Here is a 20,375-nt window from a genome sequence, read left to right as displayed (position 1 = left end):
ATCGCCTGCCACTGCTACTGCCGCAGTCTCCCATAAAAATTGGAGGAAAAATCTCAAAATTCTACTCGAAATGGTCCTCAATAACAACAGACAGGTGGGTCTTGGACATTGTGGCCAAGGGCCATGCCCTCGAATTTGAAAAGTTTCCTCCAAACGTCCCCCCAAGGGGCCCACCTCCAGCTCATCTCAAAGAGCTATTTTCCCAGATAAATTTGGTGCTAAAAAAGGAGCAATCGAAAGGTTGTTCAGATTCAGAAAGGAGCAGGATTCTACTCCAGATTCTTCCTAATAAAGAAAAAGTCTGGGGAGTGGCGTCCAATTCTGGATCTTTGGGCCCTAAACAAGTATTTGAAAAAGCTAACGTTCCGGATGTTAACACTTCAGGAAATACTGCATCTTCTCTCGGCGGGAGAATTTATGGCCACCTTGGACCTCCAAGATGGATATTTCCACATCCCCATTTTACCTCGTCACAGGAGATTCCTGCGATTCAGAGTGGCTGGCAGGGACTTTCAGTTCAAGGTCCTCCCCTTCGGACTGCGTTCAGCACCCAGGGTGTTTACAGAGGTCTTGGCTCCGGTAGCAGCATACCTCTGGCTGGAGGGAATACAGATTTTTCCCTACTTAGACGACTGCCTTATCAAGGCGAGTTCTTACGCAGACACAGACAACCATATCCGTCGGTGTCTGTCTCTATTCCAGTCACTGGGTCTCTCCATCAATGTCCGCAAGTCACAGCTGGAACCATCCCAAAGACCAGCTTTCTTGGGAGCAACCTTGGACACACAGCTGGTACAAGCCTTTGTGTCGGACGAAAGGCAAGAAAGAATACAGAACATGGCTCGAATCTTACTCTCAAGAGAGTCCGTTTCAGTTTGACAGTACAAGTCCTTTCTGGGGATGGTTTCTTCTTGCATTCCTTTGATACCGAATTGCCGTCTCAGGATGAGACCTCTTCAAGAAGAACTCAACCTTCAGTGGCTGCAGGTCTCCTGCTCATTCGAGGACATCATCCGGATCACCCCTTGCACCTGAGGTGCTCTTCGCTGGTGGATTCAAAGAAAGAATTTACAACAGGATTGCGCGTTCCTCCAAGACGCGCCAAACTTCACAATCACCATGGACTCATCCTTCGAAGGTTGGGGAGCACATCTTCAAGGGCTGACGGTCAGCGGGAGATGGAGTCCTCAACAGAAGGTCTGGCACATCAATCTGTTGGAGCTAAGAGCCATCTTCCTAGCCCTCAAGTCCTTTCGGGCTATCGTTCAAGGGGCCACGGTATTGGTTCGCACAGAGAATACTACAAGCATGCACTATTTGAACAGACAGGGAGGGACAAGATCGGCTCTTCTGTCTCAGGAAGCCCAAGATATATGGCATGGTCAATATGTCACAGAATCAATATTCTGGCGGTCCACGTACCGGGGAAGGCGAACGTTCTTGCGAACACTCTCAGCAGGACAACGGTGTCCACCCACGAATGGGAACTTCATCAACCTACGGTGGATCGGATTTTTCAACAGTGGGGTCATCCAGATCTAAACGTCTTTGCGACCAAGAAGAACAGCAAATGCCTGTCCTTTGCAAGCTGGCATCCCCACAAAGACTCTCAGGGGAATGCGTTTTCGATCAACTGGTCTCAAATATATGCTTACACCTTTCCTCCGATACCGTTGTTTCCCAGAGTGCTCCGGAAGATGAAGAAAGAACCGTGTCGCCTCATTCTTATTGCCTCCCTATGGCCTTGCCAATACTGGTTCACCGAGCTCCTTCTCCTATCGGAATGTGAACCAATCCAATTTCGCCCAATACCGGATCTCCTCTCAATTCAGGACGGTCAGATTTACCATCCGGACCCGACATCTCTGAAATTAGCGGCTTGGCGCCTGAGTACCTTGAATTTGCCCACCTGAATATCCCTGCAGATTGCAAGGAGGTACTAGCCAAAGCAAGAGAACCTGCTACGATAAAGACATACAGGCTTAAGTGGAAGAGGTTCTGTATCTGGTGTCAATCGGCTGGGATTCATCCTTTTCAGGCAAGAACAGATCCGATATTTCCTTTTTTCTTACATCTGACAAAATCGAGATTATCTCACGCAACTTTGAAAGTTTTCCTAGCTGCCATTTCAAGATATCGTCAGGATGGGTCCTCTTCACTTTACTCTTCAAGACTTATACAGCAATTTTTTTAAGTACTTTCTAGAATGTTTCCTCCGGTGCGTCGTCCACCGCCATCGTGGCATCTCAATGTAGTGTTAGCGCAATTAATGCGCCACCCTTTTGAACCAATTCACAGAGTGGATTTAAAATTTCTTACATGGAAAGTCTCACTTTTGTTGGCCTTGACTTGATCTAGAAGGGTCAGTGATGTCCAGGCTTTCACGGTCCATCCACCCTTCTTACAATTCACGTCCGATAAAGTTATGCTCCGCACTAACCCAAAATTCATGCCTAAGGTACCTTCGGATTTTCATCTGAACGAGCCAGTAATCTTAAGGACATTTTTTTCCTAACCCAAATCCCCTGCAGAGAGGGCATTGCATACATTAGACATCAAAAGGTGTTTTAAGTTCTATTTACAAAGAACCTCTACAATACGCAAATCTGACCAGTTGTTTGTCGCCTATCGAAAAATTCGTCAAGGTCATGCAGTTTCTAAAGAAACAATAGCAAGATGGATCTCTGCAGCCATATACAAGCAGGAAGACCTTTGCAGGCAGCTCCAAGGGCTCACTCTAATAGAGCCATGTCTTCCTCAACTGCTCTTTTCGCTTGGGTTCCTCTTCGGCACATTTACAGAGCAGCAACCTGGGCCAGCAGGCATACTTTCACCAAGGATTATTGTTTGGATGCAGCCAGCGAAACTGATGCTTCAGTGGGCCAAGCAGTTCTGCGTAATCTTTTCAGATAAGGTGAGCCTCTGTTTCCCTCCTCTTTATTGCTTTCCAAACGCTTATTTCATGTTTACTAATATTATTATTATTATTATGTACATTCTTATAAGACTATGAAGTATCCTGCTTCTAGGAATGATGCATTTCATTATATGATTATGTGTCTTTCATATGCACTGTCTTATGCTACAAATAGCGTCTTCCAAGCATTATTATATACTGCTATCTACTCTGATTCAGGCATGTGAATCTATGAAAGACACTCCAATACAGGAGAAGAACAATAGCTACTTACCTGTAATCCTGTAGTTCTCCAGTATTGGTGCCTTTCATAGATTCACATGCAATCCCCCCACCTCCCCCTCAGAGGATCTTAGGCTAGGTTGGTATTACCTTCACTCCAGTGCGAGGAATTCTGAGAGCCTGAGACTCTGAGGAGGACTTTCTGGTGGGTGCTGTCGCCTGATTGGCTGCAGTTTGGGCTATACAAAATGACTAGGATAGTCATGAGTGTGGAAGTTTTTTCTTTGGTAGCTTGGGCTACTTTACTTCCTGGTTGGTTATTACCAGGTTTTTTCTAAGGATATTATTGCTTTTTTTATGGACCGTGGGACTCCCACTCCGACGACGGGGAATGATTCAGGCATGTGAATCCTATGAAAGACACCAATACTGGAGAATCACAGATTACAGGTAAGTAACTATGTTCTATGGCAGGGTCGTATTTCTGTTAATCAATACCATCTAGAAATATCAGTTTTCTTGCTATTCCTGCTGGCCTATCTACAATTGTCTACAAAACATCTGAATACTTGATAGCTGCTCAAAATTTGTAGTTTTGTTTGAAGCAGATCACACACTCCTTTTGTCAAATGCTAAACTAAATGTGACCCAGAAAATGATGTTTTGTGAACTCCTAAATCCCTTCTTTTCTTCTTTCAGGGCTCGAGCTATTGGCTATCGGCAAGACAATAATGAAGCAGTTGCTGGCTTTTTTTCACAGATTGGACAGTTATATATGGTTCATCATCTCTGGGGTACACATTTCATTTTGTTCAGAATATTTATAATTCTCTTTCCACATTCTTCACTATTTCTTTACATAATTTATTCAGAAAGTTTCTTTGTCATGACCTCCAAGGTTTGCCTCACACCCCCTAATATCTTAAAGAATTTTGGATGGTAGTATCTTTTTTTTTCTATTTGGTATTAATGAGTGAATGCGAGGGACAGACTACTGGAGAGACAATGTTGTAATGCAGGTTTTTAGTAGTAAGAGTGCGACAGTATACTAATATATTTTAGAACCATTGCAAACAGTTAATTTTCTCTCTACTACCTTTGCTATGGTTCCAGGATGTTCTACTCTAAGTCATACTTAATGGGTTGAACAGATCACTTTGTGTATCGTGTTGGGTCTGCCATCCCTGCATGCTCTTGTATACGATTTCCTCCTGCAGTTGGTATTGTTGGGTGTTGCATATTGAGTTTGAATTACGCTGACATAGGGGAACTGCGTTATTTAAGCTACTGTCTTGTGTCGGTGTGTTGTTTAAATGTTTTCACTTTTAGTTGAACCTCTTTTGATGATCTGGTTTCCCCACAGCATATCCAGACCTTCAAAGTAGAGATGATACACGAAATTCTGCATGGCAGAAGGATGGCTGGGATGAGTGCGTTTACTATACAGGTAAAATGTTCTTCTGTTTATTTATCTATTCACATGGCTTCTGAGCAGGTATTTGTACAGTACCTTTGAAGCCATGGTTATACAACAATATAACCTCTTGCAAACACATCTGCCCTGCAGAGTGTACTTTACTTTGCCGCTTGTATTATCTAATATCTGTTCATATTTAAGAGACCTGGAATGAGTACTTTTGTTTTATAACTAGACCATATGTATTTTAGCAATATAAATTGTCGGATAAGTCAAACAAACACAAGAAATCTAATTGAGACTCTCGCCCCTTCCTGCCACTCATTTTGTCATCAGAAGGATGAGAGCTGCACGATACATCTTGATCCTGAAGTTGATCGATGTTGGAGCCTTTCCCGTAATGTGTTTTGGCACAGCCTGAGTTTCTGGGGCTGTCTGCCATTCTGAAACAGATAGAAGAGTTTCGCAATGCCATACCCCAACTCTTCAGAACCTTCCCGAGTCCCTCTGGTGTGTCTTTGGCCTCCTGGAGCAAAGAGGCTCTCCATCTGGAATACATCCTCCGGTGGCATGGTCCACACCGGTTACTGGAACTTCGACTCCATTGGTACCGAAAGAAGAGGTGCCTATTGTACTATATGACTCGGAGTTTGTGCCAGTTTGACCTCGACAGAGCCCGCGCCCGGCTGCTGTGGAGGAGCAATTTTCTCCACCCCACCTACCGCCTCTACAAGGGACCACGCTTACCCTACATTTCCTCTTTAGCACAGTTTTGGATAATGATTAAGCTGTGGTAAAGAGATTGGAAGGCCATACCCCTAAGAGAATTAGTATGATGACCTGCAAGTAGTGGCCTTGATCCCTCCCCTGAATTGATGACCTAAGCCACCAAAAGGTGGTTCAGGCTGCAATAGCTAGGACAAACCCAAACTCATTACATTACAAGCTACTCCCCTGATAGGGAGTCAAAATATGTGTAGGCATTTGGAAATACGTCTTCTTATCCACCAGCTTCGCTCTTAGATCAGTGAACGCCAATTGCATCCTGTGCCGCAACTTCCACACCCTTTTGGTGGCTCAAGTCTTTCTAGGTGTTCCTCAAGATCTCCGACCTGTCCTTCTCCAGGCTATACAGGAAGGTTGAGATGCTGCCAACTTCACAATACGTTGTGGCTTGAATACTGCTGATTCTATTGGGCGGGCTATTAGCATCAATGTCGCCATTCACTGCTAAGATTGGCTGTGGTCAAACATTTTTTTCCGCTGTTGTGTGGTCCCTCATGGACATGTACTTTGATGGGACTCGCCTGTTTGAAGACAAGGCAAGTTCAGCTGTAGAATAGTTCAAGGAGAATAGGGTCATGTCACGCTCCCTGGTGTTATCTGCCCTATCTCACCAGCTGCATTAGCTAATCGCTCCTTTCATGGCTGCACAGAGGTTCACTGTACTACCAGCCGATCCAACCTCCACAAGATGCCCAGTATTCTTGTGGTGGAGGCAGTGGTGCCCACCATAAAGGTCAACTGCCCCCATGCAGCCCCACTAAAGGGTGTTCCCTTTGGTGTGCCCTTGGTGGAGCACAGCCGCCTAGTGGAAGGTAGGATCCTACAGTTCTTGCGGGGTTTGCAGGCCATAACATCCGACAGGTAGGTCCTGCAAATTGTTGGAAGAGGTATGCCCTACCATTCCTTTCCATGCTGCACCCCCTTCCACCGCCCCCCATGAACTGGCATAAGACAGTCTGTCCGTTTTGCGGCAAGAAATGCAATCCTTTTTGCCAAAGGATCTATCGAGAGAGCGCCCATGCCAGAAGTCAGACATGGTTGTTCTTTCTGGTTCCCGAGAAGAATGGAAGCCTTTGTCCTATTTAGACCTGTACTCCCTCAACATCTTCCTTTGCAAGGAAATATTCAAAATACTCACACTGGCCCAGGTCTTGTATGCGCTTGATCCTAAAGGCTGGATAGTAGTGTTGAACGGATGTATGACGTTAGAACGCATACATTGACAACGCGTACCTTTACAACGCGTTCGTAACAACGAAAGTTGTTACCACGCATTGCGCTGGGGGGCGCAAAATTGATTAATTTAATTTACTATTCCAACACCAGTCCCCGTGGATAGTAGGGAAGGTGTTGGGATAGTAAATTAAATCCTTTACTATCCTTGAGCGCCCCCCAGCGCAATGCGTGGTAACAACTTTCGTTGTTACGCCCGCGTTGTAAAGGTATTCCGTGGTAGTGCTTGCGTTCTAAATGCTGCATACCGTGTTGAACCTGCAAAATGCCTGTTTCCATACACCCGTCCTGCAGACCCATCGACGCTACCTGCGGTTCGTGGTAGGACAGAAGCATTTCCAGTTCATGGTGCTTCTCTTTGGTGTCACCAGTCTTCCCTTGGGTGTTCCCAAAAGTGATGGCAGTGGTGGCAGCACACCTTCAGAAATCAGAGGTGACGACTGGCTGTTGAAAGCGGTCTCCCCCTAGGTGGTAGTCAGCCACCTTCAAACTACGAAGTACCTCCTGTCATCTTTAGGGTTAACTATGAACGCTCCAAAGTCACACCTGACTCCTCAGATGCACCCCTTCATTGGAGCCACTCTGGAAAGGGTTTTGTTTTGTGCCTTTTCCCCGAAAAGGAGAGACAAAGACACTCTGACTATTATCCCAGTCATTCACCGTAGTCCTGAATTTCAGTAAGGGGAGCTCTAAGGCTGCTGTGACTGATGTCCTCCTGAATCCGTCAGGTTAATCATACCAGGTGGCATATGCACTCTCAGCAATTGTATCTGAAGGCTCAGTGAGCTCAATATCAACGGGACCTCTCTGACCATATCCAGATTTCGGAGGAGATTAATAAATATCTGTAGTGGTGGCTGCCGGAGCGCAAGCAGGCCCCTCTCCCTTCCGCACTCAGAGCTGACAGTAGTGAATGATCCATCGCTTCTGGGTTGGGGTGGCCATCTGGGAGCAATGCGGATTAGAGCCTTCTGGATTCCGGCAGAGTTCCGGCTCCATATCAACCTTCTGAGGCTGAGGGCCATCCAGTTAGAATTGAAATCTAGCTCCTATACGCCCATGGGCAGTTGAGTGCTTGATAAATGTTCAAATCAAATCCCTCCTTCTGTCTATCAAGAGGAGGTTGGTACAGGTCTTTATGGACCATGCATCAACCTTTGAGTATGTGTTGTAATTGATAAGGAAACCCAAAGGTGTGACAGGAACCATGGGAGTAGGTTTTTATAGAGGAACAAAAGGCCCGTTCCGAAGGAATATTTACAAGTGTATATAGAAATCAAATAATTTCTATAACCACTTTAAGTAGAATCATGCTAAGCTTGAATTTAATAAATATTGAGAAAAAAACATGAGTGAGAAATAGACAGGAAAACGAACAATTAGATTACCTGAACTCGGACATTTACAGATTAGCTCCACACTTACTAGACATTTATTGGCACTTATTTTTTATAAAGTACCAATGCTATTCTTTTCAAAATAAGGAACGTTTGCAATAGTCAAGGTACTTTGTTGACGACGTTTCGATTGCTCATTGGGATATGGGGACCATCATCAGGACTTAGAATATATTCCTGAGAGAAGAATTGCCTGTTCATAACTAAAGTCACAAGAAAGACCAGAATAAAACAAAAGGAGTAGGAAAAGGGGGCGCGGAGGAAAGGGGAAAAAATCAAAAATAAGATTCAATATTAAAATAATTAACTAGGATGAAAAGGCAAGGGCCTCTCATGCCATGCAGGTACGTGGAAGAATGATGTGCATCCAAAAACTATGAAGGTGAGAAAACTGATCTTGCAAACATGGAACATGCCCTGCTGTGTGTGTGAAGTAGGTGGGTTGTTATATTAGGACTGCGAAAATAGGGTGCTGACCTGTGGAAAGAGAACCATCCAATTGGGATTCGGGACAAGGCAAGCAAAATTGCAATGCCCAAGATAGGTGCTGCAGTGAGGGCGTCCGTTCTGGCGTCCAGAGGAACCGGTCAAATGAGCTGGGGAGAAACTAATGTAAAGTAATGAGCAACGTATAATGTATGTGAGCTCCATTGATACGAGGATGGGGCATAAAAGATCGTCTTTACCAGCCCAGTGATGTGCAGTCATAATCCAGATGGGGTCCGGGAGGGCAATAGGTTGAAATGCGGCTGGTGGGACTCAGAGGGTCATGAATTAATTTATGAAGGTGGAGAATGTTGGTAATCTGATTAAAAGTAGTTATCCTCCACAGATTTACTTCCATCAAAGTCAACTTTGTCAGTAAATACTGGAGAATGTTTTGTTATCTTTAATGGTTTGTTCCACTCCCTGCCTTGACGATCGTTTCCCGTGACAAGGGAGTCATTGCTCTATCTAAGGTTGGACACTGTAAATGTGATGAGAAAGTGGTCAGTCCAGCACAGAGGTAGAATTTCTTCCACTTTGGCCACATTTTACTCAGAAAAAATCAAATCTAGAATGTGGCCACCTTGGTGTGTGGGTTCCTTCACCAGCTGCTGCAAATTTAAATTCTCTCAGGATTGAAGAAGGTCTTTAAGCGCTGGGACTAAATTCCCATTATCCCATAGATAAAAATCCCCCAGAATAAACCATTCTGGTCCTTCAGGGAGAACCCCAGGAGATCAATACCCTCGGCTTCATCAATGGTGGTCTGGGTGAAGTTCTAACTATCTTTGTAAATTAGTTCCACTCCCCTTCCTCTCCCATTGGGCCGTGGCTTGTGTAGCACCTTATAGCCTGGTGGACATACCAGCCCTAGTGCTACATCTGAATGGGGGCGTGCCCATTTTGTCTGTTAGAAACAAAGCATCCAGGTTAAAGGATTCTACCAGGATATACATCTCCTGGTGATGTTTCACTAGGGATCTTTCATTGATTAGTCCACATTTGAGGCTTTCCACTTGTACTATCTCCAGGGGTGTTTTCACCTGCGACTGGTTAGTGTGAATGGGAGCATCGTCCCCTTGCTCACCTAACATCAGGAGCTGTTCCCTTGTGTCTTTGTGATGGGTTCTCTCTGTAGAATCTGCTTCCAAACCAGCAGCATGGCTGGCGCTGTGCGCGGCCGGGCGCAGACTGGCTTGCCTTTGGCGCGCTGGCGGTGCGGCCGCTGCGCGTCGTGAATGGCATTGGGCTTAAGTAGGCAGCAGTAGCTAGAAAGTTGACCGTCCAGCTCCACCCCCCCGCCTTAGGACCGGAATTGAGGAACCTGAGATGCTACCTGCTCCCTCCACACAATCAGGAAAAACCCGTGGTGGACTGGGGAGCTGGGCGGAAGGTGCCTGCCTGCAAGGTGAGCAGTGCGACGAAAACAAAATCAAGTAGAATTTGGAGCAAAGTGCAGCAAATTACAAGTTTGTGTAAAGTAGGCGCAGATTAGGAGTTTTAAGAGTTTAAAAAACAGTTAAAACGCTATTTTTAGAAACCGTATTCAGAATGCAAGAGCATTACTCATGCGTGTGTCCTCATAGAGTAATGGGGAGGGTACTGTTTTCAGTACTGCCCCCAGTGCCACTCAAAGTGCCTATGGTCGGATCACCATGAGGTTTATAACCTCTGTCCCCAGACCACAACACCGCCTTTTGTGAAGTTTGCCTCACCTTCCTGTGGAAGAAAACTTTCAAGTACTGAAGGGAGAAGTGTTCGGTGCACCAGAAGATGCATCAGCAGTATTCCGCCGACATGCCTGACATCTTCGCTGAACAAGACCCCTTCAACACCGAGTAATGTGACGATGCTGGCTATTCAGGCATTCCATTGCACAAGCCAACTCTCAGCTAAGACACTATCTGCTCCACAGCCTACGACTCTGAGAAAGAGGAAGCTGAATCAACCTCCAGAAAGAGCAACCCACGAATGAAGAAGTCGACCAGAGTATTAATTGTGGTCTTTTCCGACACCCACTCCAAGCGTTACTAGAGGCCTCATGCCAAAGTAGCACTGTTCCCAAGGGTTTCTATCATCAAGGCCTGAGCACAAAACAGCACATCCTTCAGGGCCTCTGCAGTCTTCGGGCTCTGGTCAGCACTGAGCAAAGGCCTCGGATCGAAAGAAGAACGTGCCTAAAGGTGTTGAGCTTCAGCGCAACAGTCTAGACTTGACTCCGTTTGAAGCTATAAGTTCCATTGACGTGGCACCCAAGTAATTGTTAATGCAGGAAAGACCCTTGATGATCCGCTCTGAGGATTCTGAACAGTTGATCTTTTAAAAGCTACATGAGGAATTTGATGCAGGCAGAAGTGCATCTTTATCCATCCCCTTACTGAGAAGAGTTTAGCAAAAACCACCCCTTTCTCTTCTTAGTGCTGAAACGCCAATACTTGTGCAGGGCAGGCCTTTCTCAGACCCCATCCCACAAGTCACCATTAGCACAATACCCTATTTTGCCTCCCTGTCATGAGGGATGGCATATCCACTATCACGAGCTGCTAGCCATATGCCTCGTTCTTTAGGGCTTTCTTCAAATCATCGCAAGGTAGTTCTTACTAACTCAGAAGGGTCATCCCTCTTAGACTCCTCCCTGACCCTATACGGAACCTCTGTGTGGTCCCTGCCAGCCTCATAGGTCATTCCTTGGAGCCTGTCCATTCTTGTTCTTTACAATTCCTTTCATGGAAAGTGGCTTTATTCATGGCCATAACATCCAAACTCATTAGTGATATACAGGCCCTTTCACTACAAGAACCCTTCATCCAGGTTCATGACTGGTCCAAGCTATTTCGCAGGTCTAATGTGTTGCTTGTAGCTTTTGTAGCTCCCAATGGCTAGCCTATCTCGGAGACTGGCACTGATAGCTGGATAGACAACTGCCGCAAGCCTCTCACCTTTGGGGCACACTCTACACGCAAAAAGGCAGCAACCATGCCCTTCCTTGGCAACATCCTGTTAGCTGACATATGTGGGGCAGCCACTTGGTCAACCCCACACACCTTTTCTAGACATCAACCCCACACACCTTTTCTAGACACTGTTGTGAGGACATCATACCCCACCAGCAGGCTATGGTTTGCCAGACTTAGCTTCAGACATCTGAATCGTTGACAGTCTATTTAGAGCCAGTATATCTAAAGAACCACATTCTACAAAAGGAGAATGTTACTTATCCTGTAAGCATCTTTCATAGCATGCAGTGCTGTACATTCAAAGCGCCCACCCTCCTCCTCGGAAGTGTGTGGCCCTACTTCCAGATCTTTTCTCTTACTAATCTTGTTTTCACCAAACACGTGGCACACCATGTTCTGTCCTCCCACTACTTCATATTTATTCTCACCCGCTATGCGGACGGTAATCTAATATACTCTGTGCCCATGCGCATTGCCTACTAAGGGTGGAGTCACACTGCACACCGTGATACGAAAGACTGCTTTGAAGAAAAACAATTTGCAAACGTCTGAGCCAAACAGTAGATGGCAGAAGTATACAGAGCAAATTAATCTACAGCACTTCATGCAGTGAACAGATGCTAACGGAGTAACATTTTCCAAATTTTCTCTTTAAAGTATTTGGTCCACGAGTTGGACTCATGCCAAATTTTGAGGATACATAATTATACATTGAATTTAAATTAAACTCATTTGTGTAATGGTTATCCAGAAGATTTGCTATCTCTAGTACAATTTCAGACAGGCCTACTGGGATATGTGGAGGTGCCAGAAGGGGGGCCGATTCTCAGGTTGTTTGTGGTCCTGTTCTATGTTTTGGTGAGAATTTTTTTTTTTTTACTGCTTATTTACCAGATAGTACCACAAACATTGCCTGCTTGTGCAAATGAATGCAGTCCTCAAGCCTTACAAAACACCTATATAGTATATCTTTAAAAGTTCCAAATTGTTCGGTCCTCTTTGTTCTCGCAGGCCCCCCGCCTGTGCTCCCCGCGAGCTGCCCCTTGCGACCTACTAAAGCGGCGTTCAAATACTTGGGTGTGTATGTCATATCGGACCAAGATGAATTCTATACTTTGAATCTGAGGCCACCACTAGACCGTTTCAAACGCGATGTGAAGGTGTGGCGGGCTCTCCCCCTCACGCTCCTAGGTAAGGCGGCCCTATATAAAATTATATCACTCCCGCGCTTCCTGTACCTCTTAGAAAATACTCCATTTGTGGTCCAGCCATTCTATTTTAGAGCGATAGCTGCGACGGTCTCCGGCCTATTGTGGGATGAAAAACCAGCATGCCCCCCAGACTGAGCTGGCCTACTTTGGAGACAGACAATGCCTGGAGTCTAGAGGGCTGATGGGCAATCTCTACAGCCGCCGGATGCCGCCGGATTTAATAGGCCCTACACGTCACAAGGTGCATCTTTGGTACAAGGCGCAGAGGCGCCTTCAATGTTCTGGTGTCATCACCCTAATGACACCACTATGGGACTCGTCCAGATTGGGTTCCCTTCGCAACAGTAAGGGATTCCAAGTTTGGGACAACATAGGCATATCAGTGGTAGGAGACCTTTGGAAGAAAGGTAGAGTGGTGGACTTCTCCGTCTTACAAACGCAATATGATATGGCACAGATGGAACGGTTCAGATACATTCAAATCCGGCATGCGTTACAAACAGCCATACCGGTGGGTACTGAACTGCAGGAATCCACCCCCTCTTGGAGATAGGCTACTAACGGAACATATGACGACTAAGGCAACATCCTTCACATGCCGAAAGTTGGTTAACAACCTTCATGATATGACGTCTAAACTGAGGTTGAACTGGTCTCGAGATGTAGGCACATTTGACGATTCCGAGTGGCAGGAGGCCCTTTCCTCCCCTCGGGAAACGGCTATACCTTCCAGGCTCAAACTAGTCCAACTTAAAATACTGCACCGCACGTACGATACCAGAACGACATTATACAAGATATGGAAGGCATCCCATGTGTATTGTCTGCGTGGGTGTGGAGAGGAGGGGACTTTTTATCATACTATGTGGAGCTGTGGTCGTGTGGCAATGTACTGGACGGCTGTAATGCGTACCATTTCCCAGACTCTGAATGTTTCCCTTTTGCCTGATCCCCGGCGCTGTTTATTGAATGTATGGGAGCCCAATGACCTAACACACCGCCAAGAGGATTGGGCCATGTTGGGCATGATGGTAGCGAAACACAGTGTCGCCCAGCTATGGGGTTCAGCTGAGCTGCCTACGCTCAAGAATTGGTGTAAGGACATGGATGATGCAATGGTGGCTGAAAAAGCGGTATTTGTCCACCGCGGATGCCCGGGGAAATGGGAGAAAATATGGGGTGCCTGGAATAAATTCAGAGGTTATATATGCGAGCCACCACGGCTAGTTGAAGATGGGATCACCTCGGACTGAGGATTAATTAATGTACTTGTATGGTGGTACTGTACTGTTGTGTCTGCTTCAGATTGTGTTCTAATGCTATATGACTGAAATACTAGATCAGCTTGATTGTACCTGCAATGTATATGCTTCAAGATGTCCCAAATGTATGCTTTGTCGCCCTACCTGTTCATTTAATAAAAACATTTCAAATAAAAAAAAGTTCCAAATTGCCCTAATTTACAAATGCAAGAATTCTTTTTAGCCATTAGATACGCTAATGGGGGCCCCCTTTTATTTTGGTGCCGGGCCAATTTTCCGTCTCAGTCCAATCCTCCTGTTGTATACGATGATATATTATTGTATTAAGGTGTAGGAGTTACTAACCACTACTGCCTCCAAGTGTAAGCTTGTGCTGCACAACTTGGCTGCTCCAGGAGAGTGAAGTGCTAAGGTTAAACAGTTTGTTTATCTAATTGGCGTGCCCTACCGCTGGTGGTCCAGTAGCACCAGTGAAAGTCCACCAACAACTAATTGCCCCAGCATCCCGAGAACAGGCCTAACTAAAATATGAGCTTGCTATAAAACCACGTTTCTACATCTTGAGAATCTGGATAAAAATATATTGTGCAACTCTAACTTTCCCTTTTATTTTTTATTTCAGTACCTCTTATTCAAGAAATGGAATCTCGAATAATGATACCATTGAAGATTTCTCCTCTCCAGTAACAGATCAGCTTACCTGTGACTAATTAGAAAGAAGTGGCAGAAATTTCTGATTGGTAACACTGGTGATAAGAGAACTGTACCATATTCCGAAATACTGTAGTTAATTTTAAAACGGAGATGACTTTTCTTTGGATGCCACTTTCCTCAGGATGTTGCAACAGCATTGTGCATTGTATTATATAACCATTGAATTAAAAGGTATCTGCTTTCGGGTTGGTTTGCACGTCGTCTGAACACGCACACTCCATGGGTCATTGTTACATTGACTGTCTGTTACATACGAAAAAGCATTATTTTTGTTTTGTAGATTATGCTGGGCTAAGAATACTTGTATGGAAATGAACAGATGTAGACCTGTTTCTGGTGGAATTATGTACGTTACATATTTGTTGGGCAAATTGTGTATAATCTGTATCCAATAAAGGCAAATATGTTGCATTTTAAGTGGAAATCATGTAACTTTGCTCTGCAATCCAGCTGAATGAAATTGCTAGTAGTAGTGCTCACTGTAATCATTGCTAATTCTTCTGACTTTTGTGGCAGAGCTTTAGTGGGACTGTTTGGCCATTTGAAATTTTTGGGTGTGAAAATGTTGCCTTAAAACAAAGCTGACAAACCTGTGAATTCATAACAAAAGCTCAAAAAAAAGCTGCACCTATAAAACAACTTTGGATATATATGATGTGGTTTATTAAATAAAGTGATCAAACTGAATTATATTTAGCCACATTTTTTTAAATTCCTCCAAGCTTTGTATTCTAGATTGGTTTGATTCGATAGTCTCTGTAGAAACAATAAGTCTTAAAACAGAAGCAATGTATCCTTTTGTGCAGCACCGGTGAGTTTAATTTTTGTACCTCTAAATGTTTTAGGAACGTAGCAATTGTCTTGTTACCTAAAATCCTGTTTGAGTATAGACCTTGCGTAATACACTTTAATATGTAGTCATTACAAAAAAATACTTCCACGTGTGAAAAAATGACACACATTCAAATGATATCCTTACATAAACAATAAAATCGCTTATTTCCTTTAGCTGTTTTTGACATTTAATCTATGATGACTAGTTGACAATGTCTACAGATAATGTAACTAATAGTTTCTCTTTTATTTAAAACAACTTTTCTCTTTCATGTTACATCTCTGAATGCCTGTGGTAACTAGTCATTGTTTGATCAACACAAATCCTTTTGGATACATTTTGGAGAATAAATATATTTGAAAGCTTATTACAAATTGTGGGCATTCGTGCGGATTGTCGAATAAACTCACTGACAACGGTGTTCTGGGTAGTGAGGGTTTTATTGTTTTATATTGACGTCTCTTCTGGACAGGCACTCTGTAAAAGGGTAGCGGGTTTTTGGCATCTTCTGCCGCTTGTTTTGCAGTTCCAAACTGCCGACACTCCCGGTGTCTCCTGGGAGTTGTAGGTCTTGCTTCTGCCGTCTCGACTCCCGTCAGGTACGCCGCCCATAAAGAAAGAAACCAATATTTAGGCACAGGATATGATGGTTGTTTAGGGTAGGGGAGTGAGGGACCACACGTGCTCTCAAAGATTATGGTGCCGATAAAGTGAAGGGTGGGGTTTTGGGTGCACAGAGGGTCGGGTGTTCCGTCTCACATTGGGTTTCCCCACTTACGTCCCGCCCACCCCGTGAACCTTGACCGTACCTGCTCGAGCCACACTTCGTGTGAAGTGTGGCTGGGGGATGCGCCTTCTCGTTGGCCTCCCGGCTTGTCGCAGTCGTCGCGGTTCCTTCTCCCTTCCGCTCCGCGGGTCTGTGGGTCGCGTTCCTCCTCTTTTCTTGCCTCCGTCCTCCGCTGTTCCTCTCCTGCCTCCTCCTGCCGATGGTCTACGCTCTCCTCTCCCGTCCTCCTCCGCTGTCCTCCTGCCTCCTCCTGCCGATGGTCTACGCTCTCCTCTCCCGTCCTCCTCCGCTGTCCTCCTGCCTCCTCCTTGTTCGCACTCTCCGTCCTTGATTCTCCTTCCTCCGTCCGCCAGTCCGCTCCTTCCTCACGCCACCACTCTCCACTCCCTCCTGGTGTAACACACACCTGAGTGTGCTCTGGGCGTAGTTTTACCTCCGGCTGGTGGGCGGGACCAGGGTCCAGCTCCGCCCAATTAAAGAAACACGGCTCCTCTGGGTCCAGTGCGGGGTTGTATGAGTCATCAGCCGTCTTCCAGGTGTCGGTATGCTGTGCAAAAAGAGGGGACACAGGTAAAGGTAAACCTGGAGGGCCCGAGTCCGGGTCCTCCTCGTCACACAAATGTTAGTTACATTGCTATAGTTTCTGCATCAAAATACTTTCTCTTCTCCTTGCCTGTAAACGATTTGGGGAGAGGGAACTAAGCCAGACAATCATTGGGCCAAGATGGAGGGGCTGGGCTTTTTTAAATTTTTTTTATTGTAAGACCATTTATAATGTGGCTGCCCACAACTTTCTGGAATACTAAGACTGAAGAAACCGAAGAGTAAGAATGCAGGGTGAGATTATCAATTGTCTGGGAAAACAGAGAGCAAGACAAATCTCTCCTGCTCTCTTTTAGTCAATGGCATATCTGCCTCCTACTTTCTCTACCCCGGCCTTGTAACCGTTGAGAGCAGAGGAGAGGCCAGACCAGGCCCATAATCAGAAGTATATTTTTAGGGGGCATGGCACTCCGCTACAATCAAATATAAAATCTTTCCCAAATATATGTAGGGGAAAAGGTACTGTGTGCAAGATTTTAAAAAAACAGAATGTTTTGAGGTGCATTTTCCTATTATTTGTGTGATTAGTGGGACTTCTAAATATCTACATCCCTTCCCCCCCTGCCCCTCCGCCCCCCCCCCCCACACCCACCAGAATATCATTGTACAAGAATACTGAGGACAGAATATCGAAAGGTAAGTTCTTATAGTGGATTCGAGATTAAGTATTCCATACTCTACATAACTTGACATACATTTCGCATCATTTCAAGAATCTACTCTTAATTGTCCAATTAATTCAACGCTCACTTCAGCTGCTGTCTGGAAAGGTTCGGGATGATCCGTGAAGTGGGGACCGAGAAAATAGAGGGGGGCATCCTTTAGACAAGGCTACAGCCTGAATCTCTGGATGCAATTGCCCCAAATTTGATAGAAAGGTAGATCTTGGTCTAGAGCAGTGTCATTTGGTAGTTTGGTGTAAATCTGTTCGATAGTTTTAGAGCTATTAACCAAAGTCTAAATTATATTTAGGGGTGCGGATTCACCCACGTTTGTTTCGCGGCTCGGCGCGCCACAGCAGGGCCCCAATTGGCTGGCCACAACCTGAGAGAAAATTTGATGCTGCCATTATACGTGTTGGGGGAATGGTTCTCAAAGCTGGAAAGTTGATTTTATATTAAATGATGGGGTCAGGGGAGAGGTTTTCTGACCCCTTGTGTGTGATAAGGAGGGATAAGCATGTAAAACTGGAGTCGGAAATGCCAAAAAGCATTTTGTTTTGCCTCTTGTGGTATCTGCGGATCCTTCTCGGGACTCAGCGCTGCCCCCGTGTAACTCCACGGGAAATCCGCAGATCTTGCGTGACAAAATAAAATGTATATATACTTTTATACTCAGTTACACCTACAGAAACACCCACACATACAGCCATGCATCTCACCTACTCACATACCTAGACGCTCACACCCACTATGATTCCCATACAGAGACTCTCATATCCACTCATACGTACTCTTACACCCTCATTCAGACATGTATGTACCCACTCAGTCACCCATTCACTCACATCTTCACTCAGATAGTCATGCACCCACTCGGACTCATTCAGACACTCATGAACACGCAGACACCCACTCAGACTAATACACCCACTAAGCGACCTACTCCGATACTCCTGCACCCACTCAGTGACTCATGCACGCAGTCAGACGGCCACTCAGTCTCGCTTACTCACAGACCCACACACACACTCAGACCTACTCATGCACCCACTCATAGACCTACTCCAGTACTCTGCACCCATTCACAGACACATTGAGAGACTCCTGCCCCTACTCTGACTCATCCAGTCACTCATGCACACATTCAGAGACCCACTCACCCACTAAAGCATCCATAGGTAAACTCTGATCTGTCTTCAATGAACACTTTTGATGTGCTGTTTTGTATTTAATGTGTGATTTTGGTTTACAGATATGCGATTGATCTGCGGAGTTGATACATTTGTTTTTGTTTTCAAACCGGTTTTACAAAGAAAATTAACAAGTGTTTAGGGAGTAGGGTGGCTCTTAAAATAACCATTGTGTTTATTATGTTTGTCATCACAAAAAATAGGATGCGGTCTACAAATTGTTCAGGAACACCCAGTTGCCTTTCTCTGTAAAATGTACTCCCATCAGCTCTAAAGCGTAGGATATTATTGTAGATAGAGCCCATGTTATGCTCTCTCAGAAATGCAGAAACCACTTTATTAACATTTCCTAGCTTTGTCTATTTGTGGACAGAACTCGGAGGACCAATTCCATTTCTGCCTCTGGCATATGTTGGGAAACACTAAAGAAGTGTGAGGTAAAAGTATTAGTTTTCTAAATGTATCCTTCGGTAGGATTTCTATTCCTACCACAGTGCACAATCAAGAGGTCTGGATGTTGGCAATCCATAATGATTTCAACCAATGGAAGCAACTGATGTCAATTCAAACCTCTGTGACCAACACTCTAACCATTTTCAAAGGAAGTAGTAGCAGACAGGAGAAGGCTGCAGCAAAATGAGACAGATTTGTATAAGAAATCGGTTAAAAAGAAGCCTTGCCACAAACATTTGAAACAATAAATATGAATGGCTGGGATAAATATGGTAGTGGGTAACACTAGGTTGTATTATTGACAAAAACGTAATGAGGTGTGATTGAGTTTACCGATAGTAACAAAGTAATGGCGTATCAGATATGACTCTAACTCTTAACACTCAACCACACCTGCTACAGTTGATTTAGGGCTTAGCATGCTGGTCTAGATAGTGAACTGATCCTTTCTTCTGCTTTTTTAGGTCGAGCAGACTACTCTCAATGCGTGAGCATTGAGAGTCTGCTACAGACCTAATGTGGCCCGTATTCAGGAGAGTGGACAGCTACCAGACGCGCGCTTTGACGAGGTCAGATTTCACCTCGGGAGCGAGCGTCTGGTAGCTGCGCATGCGCAAATCAAATCCCTTGCTCACACACACACACAGGCAGCCCCCACCCCTCTGCATGCACGCACACACACAGGCGCGCGCATGCACACGCAGGCATACGACACACATACAGGCACACATACAGGCACACTATCCCCTACCTCGCATTCTCTCTCAATCACACAGTCACGCATGCGCACACACATTCCCACACGCGCGCACACTCTCCCCCTCCCCCACCCCTCCCAGGCATACACACAGGCACGCACGCACTTCACTTCAGCCCTGGGCCCCACTCACCGACTGCGCTCTTCCGGCGGGCTCCTCTCGCGCTCCGCGCCTCACGGAGCATCTCGTCTCCTCTTCACAATCGGGGCTCCCTCAGGTCCGAGGAGCCCCGCAACAGGCGCAACACTCCTCCTTCTCCCCGGCCCCCTCCTGGGGACCCGGGCTGATTCGGACAGGCAGGGCGCTCCATGCGCCGGCAGCTCGCGGACCTCGGGAGGCGGGACTTCCGGTCGGCCGCGACCGGATTGGCCGGCCGGCCAAGAGCTTCCGGGTCGCCGCGGGACTTGTATTTAATATACAGTCACCCTTCTTCCCTCATTGTCGTCCCCCTCCCCCAGCTGCATGCCTCCAGGACAACATACGCA

General features: G+C 45.6%; 1 protein-coding gene across 1 annotated transcript in view; it reads left to right on the top strand.

Annotated features, from left to right (window-relative positions):
• The window catches only part of NIPSNAP2 (nipsnap homolog 2), a 124,850-nt gene extending 109,240 nt beyond the window's left edge, over positions 1 to 15,610 (top strand). The window contains exons 8-10 of the mRNA XM_078679395.1: positions 3,839 to 3,933; positions 4,503 to 4,586; positions 14,511 to 15,610. Coding sequence (XP_078535521.1) covers positions 3,839 to 3,933; positions 4,503 to 4,586; positions 14,511 to 14,575 — 244 coding nt within the window. The 3' untranslated portion in view covers positions 14,576 to 15,610. The remainder of the gene's footprint in view (positions 1 to 3,838; positions 3,934 to 4,502; positions 4,587 to 14,510) is intronic.
• Positions 15,611 to 20,375: the final 4,765 nt, after the last annotated feature.

The sequence above is a fragment of the Lissotriton helveticus genome, chromosome 3_1, assembly GCF_964261635.1.
Source record: "Lissotriton helveticus chromosome 3_1, aLisHel1.1, whole genome shotgun sequence".
NCBI lineage: Eukaryota > Metazoa > Chordata > Amphibia > Caudata > Salamandridae > Lissotriton > Lissotriton helveticus.
Note: the sequence above shows the minus strand (reverse complement) of the source record. Positions and strands in the feature narration are given on the sequence as shown.